Raw genomic sequence first — 16,126 nt, forward strand, 5'->3', positions numbered from 1 at the left:
TTTAGGCTTTTTTTGTGCAGTTTACTCTCTGTTTATCCACACTTGTGTCCTCTTTTTGAACAACATTTTAGAACAGTCCAATCTACTCTGTATCATCATGATTGCTTTGCAACAAGAACATTTACAAAAACAGACTGAGCACATTATATCAGCGGGAATAGTGAAGTACAAAGATGTCACTTTTCTATTGAGTTGATCAGGGAGGATATGTCGGCTGCTGTATTTATGTCAATGCAAATGTCAATACAATACCTCTACTACAATTTTCAATGGAGAATATTACCATTTGTTTTGTGGGAGAGATAATTTACAATGTTAACAATCAATCCTTCAAGGATATAAAAAGCAGTGGATTTTATGAAATGCGATGAATTTTCTTGGACGTGTTTCTGTGATTTACCCTCATAAGTTGTCTTACATCTAAACCAACTTTATTTATAGTGGTGTTAGGAGTTTTAAACCAGGAAGTAAACAAAGTCAGCTCTCTGCCAGCCAAGCAAAATCTTCCTATCTTTTTTTTAAAGTGTTTTTTTGTCTCTCTTTTTTTTCTTTTTGAGCATGTAAAAAATATAAATGATCAAAGGCAGGGGAAAAAAAGAGCAAATTAACCTGGGGAAACTTCACCCAACATTTTGCTTGGTGAAATGCTTGGGGCACTTTTAATTGATGATTCTACTTAGCAAGAATCACATCTGTTTTCACTTTAATTACATCTTCAGTGCTTGACAGAGGTTTGTAATATAAACTAGAGTTCAAATACAACTTGACTTAGGACATCAGGTAGGAAGTGTGGTGCGGAGTAATGATATATATTTAAAGGCATTTAATTACCCACATTGTAGAAATGATAGCTGTATCACTAAAGTTACAATGACAATCATCAGTTGACATACTTTTGAAAAGAAACACGTCGTTTCATTCAGAAACATGTTGGAGTGACAGTTCATGGATACAGGAAACATTTTACACAATAATGTTTGGAGATCATCACAATAGCACTATTTCAAAAGGAATCATCAAACTTCATACTGTATCTTTGGGATGAAAGCAATCAGATGATGTGTCTGAGAGTTAACAGAGCAGTTTTATGAAAAGTTGTTTTTCAAAAACTCAACCCTGCAGTCCTTAATATACTGTAAGTAAAACTGCGCTGCTCTTGAACATACTGCATTAAGTTGAACAGCACAGCAGTCTGCGCTCTCTTAAAGGGAAAATCCAGCCTGAATAAAACCCACATGTGCTCCCTTAGAGTAATGATGATGAACAAGTCACTCACAAAGCTTGGAAACAGTCCTTTGTGGTTCATATTTATCTAACAAAAGCCAATTACCATTTGTATTTTTGCCAGTACAATATACTTTTTTATGATCTACCTTCGTCATTGTGTAAAAAAGCTAAAGCAAAACATTAATATAAGTTAGTCACTTTTGTTTTTAAAATCACTTTTTACTTTTTGAGTTTCACAAACATGGCCGGGCGGTCTCTGCTCAGTGGGTTGAATGCAGTGTGTGAATTGTTTAAACAACGGTTTTCCCTATACGTAGCAGGACTTTACGACAGCAGGGACACATGTTAGCAATTACTGCAACTCTACAACAAGTGATCATCGACACTGATAAGCTGAAACTATAGTCCAGCTTCAAAACATCTCTGGAAAAAAGCAGAATCACATTGACATCGTCTTAACATTCAGTGAAATGTGTGACGAGTTGGTTTTTCCTATAAGGCCCTGCTGTTGATAAGTGGTTATTGACTTCAAAGATACTGAATTGGGCAGGAAATGAACTTGTTGGAGTAGTTGTTGCCTGCCAAAATCAATCATCCTTGTAAGAAATGTTACCGGCCAGCTGAAATATCTGAAAACAACAGGACCTCTGAATAAGGGCTAGTTAACTGCCAAAGTGGCAGGTAGATACTTAACCATAGCCAAATGTGGCAAAACACCCCTCCGCAAGTGTCTGGTGGTGGTTTAGAGTCCAGATTGTGGCACATTCTACACATCCTGATGTTATTTAGTCATAGTCGCATCAGGCAGTTCAATCCATTATAATGCACTGTGGCATAAAAGACATGAATCTGATGCAACAATATTTTGAAATCAACAGAAAGTGTGTTCCAATTACAATTCACTCAGGATGTTCTTATAATGTCCTGTGATGATGTCATATTAGCTACACGAACTACACTTCAAAGCTGTTCCCAGGGCTTCTTATAGCACAGAATAACAAAGAGAGAACACCAAGCCAAAACCAAACAATCTTCCAGCTGCACAATGGGGCATTATTGGCTGCACTAGCTTCACTTCTCATAAAAACACAGGTGCCTTGCATGGGACTTCAGAGGCACGGCTTATTCAATAAGGCAATATGTACATGTGAACTGTTGTGTATTTTCTCCTATGTTGTCATTTCATAAATAAAGTCCAAAATAAAACTGTACATTCTAATGAATTGGTGGCATTCAATATGGAAATCAGGTAGAAAAAAAAGAATATAAAAGCACATGTAAATGCACCATCCTAATTAGGCCAAATAGTTGAGTCATCTTTTGTCTCTGACTGCAATACTGAGTTTCTATCAGGGCGGAGGTTCATGTAAGGGGGTGTTAAGGGTGATAGCATTGCACAAACAATCAGATAATTACATCTCATCCTAAGATTTTTATATAAAATCTGAGCCACGGCAACACTTAACCTGCATGCCATCCACCTTGTTCTAGCACTACTTGTTAAATAAAACCTACTAAGGTGGTTGGTGGTGGAGTAGGGGGTGCTCAGGATGACAAGGTGTGCAATACACTAAGAAATCTCAAAGTTAATAAATACATATTGAGACGCTGTGTGATTAAGATAAATATAAAAGAATACGAATCAATGAGTGACGTGATTACACCTATATGACAAGTGCTCTGTTCCTGAAGCCAGTTAAAAACTAAACTATTACAATTAGCCCTGTAGATTGGATTCAGTCTGCAGTTTTTCATATAAAAAAAGTCAATTTAACACACCAGCTACTATAAATACTGGCTTACCAATCAATGTGTTGTTGTTGTTGTATAATAATTATATTCCTCTTTATGCAGTTCTGAAGCTGAACAATATTTCTTTGCTGAGAAACAAAAATGGCAAAACACAAAATTTACATTCTCTTCTTAAAGTGGAAGGAAGGAAACAAAAACAAACATGTAAATAACATTTTTTTTCTTCCAAAAATGAATTAGCCATTAGACATACAATACAATTACATAGATACATATTTTCAATACCGCACATTCAATCTGCCAAAAAAGTAATGATTACAAAGCCAACAAAGATGCTGCCATATATATATATAGATGTATGTACAATGATTATAGCATTCATAATTGCACTATGCCTCAATAAATGTAAATTACAGGCGTATGTTCTAGGGAATTGCTACAAAAAAAATACTCAAAAGTAACTTGGGAATGAGGGAAATGTAATCAGAAATAAGGAGGGCTTACTTTGGTACAAACTGAACATCAACACTTTGCCCTTTTTCATAGCATTTAGCCAAATTTATTTTCCACTGCAATGAACTACAACAGTCAAGACAGCCGGGCTGTGATTGGACGACTATAAAGACACAGCTAAAATGTGACTGGATAGTCTGTAGGAAAGGGGGAGGGGTTTGTAGCCACGCGCAAGGTTGTGTTTGGACTGTTCAAGCAGTTTAGCGCAGAAATAAATTTAAGTTTAATGTAATCTTAAGAACAGAAGTAAAAATGAAACACCATGGTATGGTTTATATTTTGTACTACCTTGCAATCAGCAAGTGTTAATTGTAAAAATAAATGTTATTTAACATTTATGTTATTTCTGGCATCCTCCTCTCTGAAAGTCTACTAACTAACTGTAGGGGTGGTTGGAGAGAATACCGTTGGCGTTGTTGAATACTTTCAGGAATCAGTCGATCGATCAATAAGTCCGTCAGTAAAGCCTGTGTTCATCAGCCCTGCTCTTTTTCTTTCCTACACACTTTCATTAAAAGTAGTAAACAGCGCAAAGTGGCATCTGGTGCTTGAGTTGTTTTGGCATTGGCAATAAGTATACATATTGCCATAATAAAAAAGTGTTGGTGGCACAGTTGAAGATAATCATTTAACAACATTGTCTCATAAATAATCACCTTCTCAGCTCCCTTCAGTCTGTGTAAAGAAACTAGCGCCATCACGGTTTTCATGACATGACATGACAGAGCAGATGTCCTCGTGTGTCTCCTCACCTGCTCGCTCAAAGCTCAGAAAGCATTTTTTAAAGCCAACTTTCTCTCAAACTTCTGAACTTCATGGTTATGTCAATGCTGGAGAACTCATGTGACTGTCACACATGCTCTACTCATCGGATGGTACCAAAATCAATGCAATGTAATAATAATAATAATAATAATAATAATAATAATAATAATAATTTAAATCAATTAATAGCAAATCAATATGAAATAATTTACAAAATCACAGTTTATAACTATTAATCAAGAGACTTGCCAATCAGCCCTTTGTAGGAAAATGGAAACTATCAGTTAGAGATCTGTGGCATAATTTCCTGTTGGGAAAACAGGTGAATGCCCAGGATGAAGCTTCAGAATGAACTGACAGGTCGGAGGGTAAAAAAAAAAAAAAAAGGAATGAAATCCTTGTTTATAAAAAGGCAGGAGGCATGGAGCACATTGCATTTGTTGCAGCTCTGATCTCTCAGACTGACAGACAGAACAAGCCCCCAAACCTCGAGTGCACAAAGTAGTTTCTTTTTTTTTCAAAAAGCAAAACAAAACTTCACAAAGAGCAAAGCCTAGAAATGAGTATTGGTGCTGTACAAATTCAACAGCAAATCCCTCCCTAACCCTTCCAAATATCTTGCCCCAAACCCCTTTCCGCCCTATATTTCATCAACTCCTTAAACAGCAAGATAACATTTACTTTGCTCACCCCTTGGGGACCAAGAGATCAACACATGGCAAATAAATTAGTATTATGCAACCATTAGATTTCTTTTTTGCTCTGATTTTCTTTTCATGTGTGTGTATATGATCTATCTTTTCACAGATTGCATCAGTCAGTGTGTGTTGAGGGCCTCCTGGTGGCAGCCCTGCTCCGCTCTACACAAGGTTGTACTCCTTAAGGTTGAGCTGCAGGATGGTGTCTTTGACGGCGGCAAAGACGAAACGGATGTTCTCTGTGTCAGTGGCACAGGTGAAGTGAGAGTAGATGATCTTATCGCTGTCTGGATTCAGGTCCACAAACATCTTGAGGATAAACTCTCGCCCTGCTTGGGCATCCCTCTGGGGACCTGGAGAGAGGAAGACCATGCTCCGTGAATGCACTTTCCACTTTCTTTCATTACAGTAAGTACCATTACGTTCAAAACACTTGACAGGATTTGATTCTCTTACAGGTGTATTTTATATATAGTGCATTTTAATCTATAGAGATGCATACTGTTCTTTTCTTCATTGCAATGATTACTTTGATTGTGCGATAACTGTCACATTTCATCATGGCTGAAAGAAATTAAATCTCAGGCACTTGTAATTAAACAGTATATCACCAAAATATCAAATACTGTACAGTATCAGGCATCATTTTGATGTCAGTCTGACATTTTAAGTCATTCTTGTCAGATACTGACAAGAAATACGAGAATATTACAATGTTGGTATTTAGTTATGTTTGCCAGCACAATACAGTATATTACTGACCAAGATATACCAATATATGGACACACTATCAGTATAATAACACATTTAAAAGAATCAGTATTGGTCCTATATTCTTATTGCTGTTTTTTGGCTGCTTGTTATTACAATCAAATTAGCACTAACACAAAAGTCAAATGGCCTAATTTTCAGAATAAGTTCATTATTCAGACAAGTCTGTAAACCTTCATCTGTTTCGCCCCTGCCTTCAGGCTTTTGTACTGTATCACTGTATCAGATGTTTGATGTTTGGGTTGGACTTAGTTGACTTAGATGCTGCTGTTACTCACCGTCATACTCTGGGAAGTAGTCAACCAGATGAGAGTACATGATCTTCTCCTCCAACAGGTCCTTCTTGTTGAGGAAGAGAATGACTGAGGAGTTTTGGAACCAGGGGTATGTGATTATTGTCCTAAACAGAGCTTTACTCTCCTCCATCCGGTTCTACAGAGAGAGCGTGAATGTGTGTGTGAGGAGAGGTAAAGTGAGGGGAAGAAAGACAGAGAGAGAGAGAGAGAGAGAGAGAGAGAGAGAGAGAGAGAGAGAGAGAGAGAGAGAGAGAGACTAATTAACCTGCAGTCTTTCAAACTCATTACGTACAGGTTTTAATAAACGTTTTACCGCTCCAGAGGGACAGCAGAAACGATAAGAGAGAAGGGGGCTATGTCGCCTTCAAGAGTTACATTTCTCCCTTGCACTTGATTTCAGTGTTTAATTGAACAGAACGACCATTCTGAAAGCAAGCATTAGATATCACATCGCCAGCACTGCAATCTATTTAGATTGCTCAACAGAATATCTCCTGTATATTATAAAATCTAATCTACTGACGTCAGAATACAGAGGACATGCAGCTGGTCAGTCTTCTCTTTCTTCAGTTCGTAGGCTTATGATAACAAAGGAAGCAAAACACATGGGCAAAAATACAGACAAGACACACATATGAACACACACCTGCTCATTAATACACTTTCACAGACTGACACACAGGCTATATCCTCTTAAGAAGGAGATGTGGCCTGAGGCGGTATTCAAAACAGCTGGCTGATCATTTACAAATGCTTTCCAAGGGAAAAAAAAAAGGTGGAGCGTGGCCAGGCAGGAGGGGAACCTAATTTTCATTGTTTTAAATAAGGAATAGCTTTTCATCTTCCGACAACTCATCTTCCACGTCACATGAAGGTGAAGTTGTTTTTGAAAATGTGAAACTAAGCATCACACAATCAATAGAATCACTTAGTTTGGTTATTGAATTGACTTTTAAATGCAGCTTTTGTGTGAGCGTGTTTTTATCATTCACCTCATTGTCCGATTCCACCAAAACTTGGTCGTACTCGCTGAGCGCTACCAGGAACATGATGGAGGTGACGTTCTCAAAGCAGTGGATCCACTTCCTCCTCTCCGACCTCTGACCTCCGACATCCACCATCCTGTTGGGGCAGCAGCATCCAGGAGAGAGAAAACAGTCACTATGAGCAAAACGTTTGCAAATCTGTTTGAATCTCTTTTCAACACATTTGAGGGGCATTGCTTAATTCAAAAGAAGCAAGAGGGCAAAAGTAAATTGAATAGGATCATTCTATTGATCCTTGGGTGTGACTTAAAAGTTATTCCAATATTCAGCTGAGTAAAAGCAGACTATTAACATTATGACTATGACTACAACCTAATATTTCCTAAGTGCGACCAATGATGAGGGGAATTTGCTGTAATATATACTTAAGAATAAAAAATAAAACAGCATGTTCAGTCAGTGTGGTGCTATGTCAATGCTTTATTGAAGCGGTTTTGAGTTAAGAAAGTGTATTTTTGTTAAATAGGGATGAATTCTGTGCTTAAGTCAGAAAATTATCCAAATATTTTACGTGAGTATAAGCACCAAAATACTTTTTTACAAGTTAAGTATTGCATTCAGAATTTTACCTTTGGGTACTATAAACCTTAACAAAGCATCCTATGTTATTACTATTTGATGAGCTTATTGTACTTCACAGTGTGGATTAATATTTTATATGCAAAAACAATTACAACCATCAGATAAATATAGTTGGGTATATATTTCCCTTTTAGAAATGTTCCAATATCTGAATACTTTAATTGAGTAAAGGTAATTTACTTTCCATCTATGACACGAGCACACACTGGTTGTAGACTAACACGTTTAGGGATGTTAGACTTGTTGGTCTTGTGGACAAGTGAAAGCATCAATTAAAAAAACCTTACAGTCAAATTCAGTAGTTGTAGTTGAGGATTATTATTTTTCTATCATTATATGAACGGCTATGAGTTCTAAACGGACAGGTTTTCTTTTAACATTTCTCTGCACATTTGATGTGTTTTTACCAACTTCACCAATAGCCGTACAGACAAGATAACAACAACAAAGTAGTTATTGGGTAGGTATGTGCACAAATGCTATTTTCACAAATGCTGTTTTCTGATCCTGAATATATTTCTTCACTCACCTGAATATGACACTCTGCAGGTCAAATGGATATTCAATGATGCCCGTGGTGGGGACTCGAACCCTCAACACATCCTGCTGGGTGGGAAGGTAGGCTGGCTCGGCGATCCGGTCCAAGGCGTTCAGGTAACTACAGCCACAGAGAGAGGAAATGAACCAGGGTGTGTATTTGTCTTGTATTTTACCTTAAACATATCTCGAAAAAGTCTTCCCAGAGGTTTATTATAAGCCTGAGGTCAATTCATAATTCACTCCAGAGTTTACATGTCTGGTTTTGACATCTATATTGTTTTTTCTTTCCACTCTACTCACTATTTAGTGGAGTCCGAGAGTTGGTATTCCCTCCTTCGGTCGTAGCACTCCTGGATGCCCGGGTCATTCCATAAGCTCTTGATTGCATCTACATAGGGATTCTGGAACATGCTGACCTTTTCTACGTCCACCTCTCTCACGATGTTGGCGTAGCCCTGGAGGGAAGAAACAAAGGGAGTAACCGTCGTGACTTACTGAGATACAAAAATTAATACTTAATTTATCAAAACTTCATCAAGCCTTTATGATAATCTAAAAAACACAGTGACTATGAAAGACAATCAACATACAGGTTATAAAGTCCCAATTATCACTGGTTTATTTTCTCACTCAATCACATATTCTATATCCAGAAATGACTTTACACCCCCAGGCTGAGCATGGACCTAATATCTGAAGCTCAAATCCCACTGGGGCTGTTGAGGGGTAAGTTTTGCCGCCCCAGATTCCCATCAAACTCTGCTGTGTCCCATGACAAGAGATCAACATGTGCCTGAATGTTGAAACGGTTCCTTTTGTGCATACTGCACTACTTGTAAATAATATATATATCACAACAAAAGAATATACTAAAATGACCAAGTAAGATGCCATAGAAGACAAATCAAATATCCAGTATACAGTATACTTTCATGGGTGGGCTTTAGAGCCTACAAGCCTACAATCATGACATTTACTAAGCGACAGCCAGTGTAAACATGATCGACAGGTTTTATTTTCACTTCCTTTGCAATGTCAGTGCACTCCTTTGTCAGTGGTATAATACTTCCCATTTTAGCCAGAGAGATGGATGTTGGGTAAAAAGTATGACAGGCATTTAATAGTTTTGTTTTACACATAACTTTGATTTCATCATACGCTTTGTTGTTTGCTGTACTTAAGTACGTTTATAGTACAATACTGTACTGAATGTCTCATACAAAACCCTAATGTGTAAACACACTAAACATACAAAAGCCATTTATTTATCCAGATACTGGATTATGGAGTATGAAGAAGCTGATGGTAAACTGGAATTACTGTATAGTGCAATGTAGGATGGGAGAAAACGTTTACCTACAAACTTTATGGTGAAATAGATGGGCTGAAACAGCACATTCATTTTCCTTCTTGAGCATGCATATGTGGAACTGGAAGTGAAAGCTAACATGGACAGTGGTGATTCACCACAACAGCAGAGAGTTAAATCCAAGATGTGGTGCCATTATAAAGTCTCAGTGCTGATAGTGTGCGCAAATTCAACCCTTTCTCTCATAAAATCATAACGTTTTAAAGCTGTTGCAACTAAAAGCTGTTTGTAAACTGTCAACATAAAGTCAGACATACAGTTATAGAAACAAAACCAGTATGTGGTGGCATCTGTTATAGAAACACAACCAATATGTGGTGGCATCTGTTATGTGGCCGGCATCGGTAATCTGCCTATAAGGTCTGCACAAAATAATCAGAAATATATACCCAAATACCTAAAACTGAAGACATTATGTCTTTTTTTTGTTAAAAAAAACATCTAACTTCTGATCTAAATTACCATTTACTGTGTCAATCAAATGTTCTGCACTGTCCAGACCACTCTCAAATAGGTAATACCTAAGCAATACCTGGAGCATGGAGTATCAGCACAATAATTCATTTAGTAACATATTAGGAAGTCCCTCCTCTAATGAAATGAATGGGAGCCAATGGCAATTAGTCTACTTGTTGATTTATGTTTAAAGGTATGGCAATGCTGGGGCGGCCTCTAGTTCACCCAGTAAGAGCGTTCGCCCCATGTTGGCTGAGTCCTGCAGCGGCGTGGGTTCGAATCTGACCTGCTGCCCTTTGCTGCGTGTCATCCCCCATCTCTCTCCCCCTTTCATGTCTATCCACTGTCACTATATAATAAAGGGAAAAAGCCCCAGAAAAATAATCCAAAAAAAGATATGGCAATGCTAATAAACCAAAAGGCATATCTGATACACCTACAATATCCACAATATCAAATTGTTATATTCGTATCACCTTGAATAGTATATTTGTATCCCCCTTTTTTTCTGTGCATTATCAGTAAAACACTTACTGGGTCCTGATCCTAACATCCCGAGATTATGATCTGACTTCAGGCCATCACACAAAAATCTACTAAATAATTGATCCACCCCGCATAACTAAATCTCTACAAAACCTTCCAGTGAGCAACGTCTGGTAGGGAGAAGCTGAAGCCGTGTCGTCAGCTGTCACCTGAAATGGTCTGATTTATAGAAGACGAAAAAAGGTTGCCGAAGTGATGATGCTCCACTGCCTTTCATTTGTCACTCTCACAGGAAATAAACTGCGTGTAAGAGGTCACAGCTCCCAAAGCTATGGCCACAAGGGTGAAAAAGGAGAAAAAATTGACCTGCTGAAGTCATAGTTACAAGTGAGGTCAAATTTGGGTGAGTAGTGTAGGGGAGGTCTCTCTTGTGTATTTGCTATGTATATTTGTGCGTGTATATGCACTCCTCATGGATTTGAGTTTACTGAAACCCACAGGCAAACACAAATACACACGGGGTGCGATGGAGGGCTGGAGTGCTTAAATGACACAGGAAGTGTCAAAAAGGACAGGAAACAATTATGGATGGCTGTTGCAAATAAGATAGACAGCGCTCTAAAAATATACAAGGACGCTGTGGCCACTTTGTTGCGTCTTTTTTCCTAAAACTATTTGTCAGCCTTCACAAAAGTTGTTTTTTTCAGTTTAGGAATTTGAAATGGCTTGAGTGAAAGGATCTTATTTACCTTGTTGTGCTCATATTTGTAGGGGACCTTGAGGGTCTCTGAAGCTCGGATCATGGCCTGCATGGCTGTGAAGATGTTCTGATAGACCAGTTTGGTGAAACCCCTTTTGTCCTCATCAGAGTAACCGGTGCCGTGGATAATCCTCATTTGTTTGATGAATGTGCTCTTCCCACTTTCCCCAGTGCCTGAGAGAAAAGACAGGGAAAGAATGTCATTTAACCAGACAACACATGTACATTTAGTAATGTATGTCTTTCCTGGACCTCCATGGGCAAAAAGGAACTATAAAACAAAAGTAAGTCCTATTTTCACAAGAAAACAATAAGTTAATTAGAGTTGAGAAACTAAAAGACAGCTCTAAATAATCTAATAATTTAAGCAATAATTGGCTAAAAGGCTCTGTAGAGCTGAGGGAATCTGCAGAGTTGGGTAATAATTTTTTGAGTTCATCACTATGAACAACCCTTTTCACATCACACATAGTCATTTGATCCATTGATAATATAGAAATGTAAATTAATGCAGTTTTGGAGTTTCCAAAGGGAAAAGGGGAAAGGGTTACATGGCTTTTTGTGGCTTTTTGTAACACAAAATCCTGTTTGGAAAGAAACGTGCCCACACAATTATACACACAGATGTACAGTGTGTACTCACTGATGCACTCACTCAGTCAGTCATTCACATATAATATGATGTGCTGGCTACTTTCCTCTCAGTCTGTTTGCTTGGTCTGGTGACTGACCAATAACAACATCTATCTCCTCTCAGTGGTGACAGGGACTATTTGGGTGTGAAGAGCTGGGGGGAATAATTTCTCTTTGGTTCATTGAGAATCTTGGCAGACCAACTGAAAGGTCTAACTTTACCTCACCACTAACTCTTGAATAACGCTGGCAGGAAGGAGTGTATGTGTGTGTGTTTGCTTGTCAGTGGCCAAGAGATGTGTGCTGCATTCCAGTGGAACCTAAAGTCTCTGAAAGTCTGGATATGTTACACTCTGTTATATTGCATATTATATAAACTCTATTTTAACCAAATTAGCCCCTCTACTGTGGGCCCACAACACAGACCAAGCACTTAACAAAAACCAAGCTAAAGACTAAACTACTGCTAAAATACCAAAACCTCTAGAGAAACAGCTTGTCAATTTAGAAGCCTGAAATGAGCAGGGAAGGCAGTAATAAAAACACAGGAGTTAGCACAATTACGCTTGAAGTGCTCTAGGGCCAAGCATTTAACCCTTGGAATTCTATTTACAAATTCATTTTTTTTTAAAGGTGCATCAAGCAATGAGGAAATGCTATCATGTAGACAGAAGCATTTTTTTCACTTTCCTATTTGGTTGGATATGGTGGCTTTTGAAATATGAAAGTATGGCTATGCTTTTTATTTTAATTCATTTTCACATTATAAAACGCATTCAAACTAAATATAATACATTGTATACACAGATTTCTTTTCAATATATCAGGGCAACGTTTATATATGCTCACAGTATTCAATTTGCAATTGCATGTAAGTGCTACATGCTAATACTGTTGCATTATCCTTTTGCGCTTTAATTCACTTTATAGCACCAAAGGGTGGGTGGGACTTGTCACCACCTGCCTTCAACCCACACACAATGTCCACATATAATTAACTATTACATTAACCTCAATGACAAGTAGTTGTTGTTGCAGGCCACAAATAGTGTTGCACAAGAGTTAATGCCTTACAGTATCCACCCTAAAATAGACACTTTTTATTTTTAAAGTAGGCAAGTGGAACAGTGAGTAATCTCAAAAACTTAAATTAACTGCCAATAGCTTATGGATTTGTCCGGCAGAATGGATCTGGGTTGCTCTTGTGAGGCACAGTTCTGATCCCCTCGTGGCTGTTCAAACACAGAAAATGGGAGAGAACCTAATGCCCTCACATGTGATTGGCTCATAAATTCAACCATAGATAGAAACCTTTATAATTATAGTTGCCTTTAATTTGCAAACTCTGACCTGATAAATTGGAACTGAGATGCTGCAATTCAGTTTTATGTTACAAAATGAATACAGCTTAGTTTACTTTTAAAGGTTTCTTCTGGGGATCCACCCTTCCAAGAAAATAATCCTCAGAGAATAAATTTACTTTAGAAGATACTTTGCTATGAAAGTACAGTATTTTATACAGGTTACCTTGGGTTATAGAAAAATTAGAAGGTTATACAGCATTGTATAACTAACAGCTGTATGTATAATAAGAAAAATTATTGCAATGCCTTAAAAATATCAAAGACAACATTTTCATTAAAATATTCCAGTATGGCTTGACCACATCTGGGTTGTAATATATCTTCTCTATTACACCAACAAAAGACACTGCGAAAGATAGAGAGACAGCGAGCATGCTGGGCATTCCAGGCTGCTGAGTCACTCTTCAGGCTAATGCATTGACCCAGGATTAACCCCGTGTTTGAGATTGGCGTGAATGGCTCACCAATACATCTTAGGTGACGCCTGCAGCTGACTTTTTAAAAGAAATGGGATAAAGGGTGCAAGAACACAGATATGATGCTTGAACATCATCTATCTAGAAAGGCAGATGTGTGTGTGTGTGTGTGTGTGTGTGTGTGTGTGTGTGTGTGTGTGTGTGTGTGTGTGTGTGTGTGTGTGTGTGTGTGTGTGTGTGTGTGTGTTTTTCCCTGCCTGGGCCACAATACCTACTACTACCAGATGTGTGAGGCATAACTGGTTGTGCTGGCTAGTTTAATGAATAATAATGCATCATATTTTTATTGTGATATTTTGTGAGTAAAATCTGAATCTGCAACATAACCAATACCATTTCTCTCTCAGGAAAATGTAGTAGTACAATGTTTTCCTCCTGAAGTAGAAGTATACAGTAAGTCAGTAGGATACAGTTGGGTTGCATATTAAGTTCTTTGGGGGCCAGTTATTTCAGGGTACAATGGTTCTGGAGAAAACTGCAAGCAGCAATACCGCAGGCCAAGCAAACCGTTTTGAACAGGCACTGCACTAGTTATAAAAAATGCATGAGTAAAGACGAGGAAATGAATTCACCACGGAGAGCTTAGCAGCACCTCAAGGAGAGAGTTAACACAGAAAGCAGAGGGAGGCCACTGCAACACATTCACTTTTAAAAATGCTTTAGTCTAGCTTGCAATTTCTTTCTCTAACTACAGACTGTATTATCTGTGTAGTAGTCACATCTGGAAAACACATGATTTGTTTTTTGCACTTTCATGAACTGAAAGTTGACAACTCTGTTCTCTGATCTGAGGAACCAGTTATCTATCTAATAAAGCGGGACGCCTAGGGGTGTGTGTGTGTGTGTGTGTGTGTGTGTGTGTGTGTGTGTGTGTGTGTGTGTGTGTGTGTGTGTGTGTGTGTGTGTGTGTGTGTGTGTGTGTGTGTTTGTATTTATGTATGTGAGTGCGTCTATGCGTCTCTCTTTGAAATATCTCATAAACCGTTCATCCAATCTACTTCACATTTGGTTTCCTGGGTACCTAATGAACTTGGGGTTTGGATTTTGGAGCAATTTGGACAGCATTGGATATTGGATATTAAACCTAAAACTAAACGGCCGAACAATAAACTGCTGGTGCAGCAGACTGTTGACACGCTCTGGACAGCAGCTGGGGTAGGGGATGTTTACCGGCTTGGGCTGCGGTTCACTTTTTGCAGCTTATAATGTAACATGATTGCTGGATATACCAAGCAAACCTTTCTTCACGTTCCTGGAGCACGAGCGGATAGCTGACAGAAACATCTGAACTGTTGTGTTGAATAAGGTTGGAAAAAACATACATTCAACTTACATTCTGTGTCTATTATTTTGCTAAGAGGAAACTTAATAAAAAGCCATTTGCCAACACTAAATATCAAACAAAAGCCAGACACTATATCGTATTAAGTTGGTGTGCGCTGTACATTCACCAATTCTAAACACAAGCAGAACATAACCTATTCTTGGAGCTTATTCCTCCACCGCGCTGTGCAATGCAGACTATCTCGGAGCTGACCGAGCAAAGACTGCAGTTTACATCAGAATCACCCTGGGTCCCGTTAATTAAATCTACTGCTAACTTATAACACTAATAACATTACCGTCGCCAATATACCCCCGCAAATCCATACTTCCGTCAAGCCACAAGTGTTAAGTTTTCGTTAACAATAATACAAGACAAGACAACACTGCCATGGTGATATCAACATGCAACATCGTTGACAAAAAAAGACAATACTAAAATGTTTTCTCTCTCTCTGCACGCACGCACACGCGCACACACACACACACACACACACACACACACACACACACACACACACACACACACACACACACACACACACACACACACACACACACACACACACACACACACACACACACACACACACACACACACCACAACACACACACACACCTGTCAGATTAGGTACTCCATATTTTCATTGCGATTTAGTGATTAAAATCTGAATCTGCAACATCGTCTGTCAGGTAAATATAGTAGTACAATGTCTCCCTCTGATGTAGCCTACACTGTAAGTCAGTAGTAGGCTATATAGTGGAGTTGCATATTAAGTGGTTCGGAGTCCTTCTGTAAGTAAAGTTTTAGGGTACAATTTGGTTTTGGAGAATTCTACTAGCAGCAATACCACAGGCCATTAGTGTTTTCAATTTTATAAAGAAACCCACTCTTGTGGGTGTCAAATATATTCAGTGTTAATGGCTGGCAGTCTTTGGCAAGCACCAGCAAATCTCAAGGCAAAACACAAGGCAGAGACATTAATTAAGTCAATTTAAATCATTAGACAGAATTCTGATGTTCCCCAATGTTAGTGTGAGTTATTTCAGATTAGGACAACTAGATGTC

The 16,126-nt window shown here is 38.4% G+C and overlaps 1 protein-coding gene across 1 annotated transcript in view; it reads right to left on the bottom strand.

Moving 5' to 3' along the window:
• Window positions 1–16,126, bottom strand: part of LOC120560417 (guanine nucleotide-binding protein G(q) subunit alpha) — a 26,212-nt gene continuing 10,086 nt past the window's right edge. Inside the window, exons 2-7 of the mRNA XM_039802895.1 lie at window positions 11,251–11,435; window positions 8,491–8,645; window positions 8,180–8,308; window positions 7,015–7,144; window positions 6,005–6,158; window positions 1–5,308 (exon numbers count right to left, since the gene is read on the bottom strand). Coding sequence (XP_039658829.1) covers window positions 5,118–5,308; window positions 6,005–6,158; window positions 7,015–7,144; window positions 8,180–8,308; window positions 8,491–8,645; window positions 11,251–11,435 — 944 coding nt within the window. The 3' untranslated portion in view covers window positions 1–5,117. The remainder of the gene's footprint in view (window positions 5,309–6,004; window positions 6,159–7,014; window positions 7,145–8,179; window positions 8,309–8,490; window positions 8,646–11,250; window positions 11,436–16,126) is intronic.

This window comes from Perca fluviatilis, chromosome 6 (genome assembly GCF_010015445.1).
Source record: "Perca fluviatilis chromosome 6, GENO_Pfluv_1.0, whole genome shotgun sequence".
Classification (NCBI taxonomy): domain Eukaryota; kingdom Metazoa; phylum Chordata; class Actinopteri; order Perciformes; family Percidae; genus Perca; species Perca fluviatilis.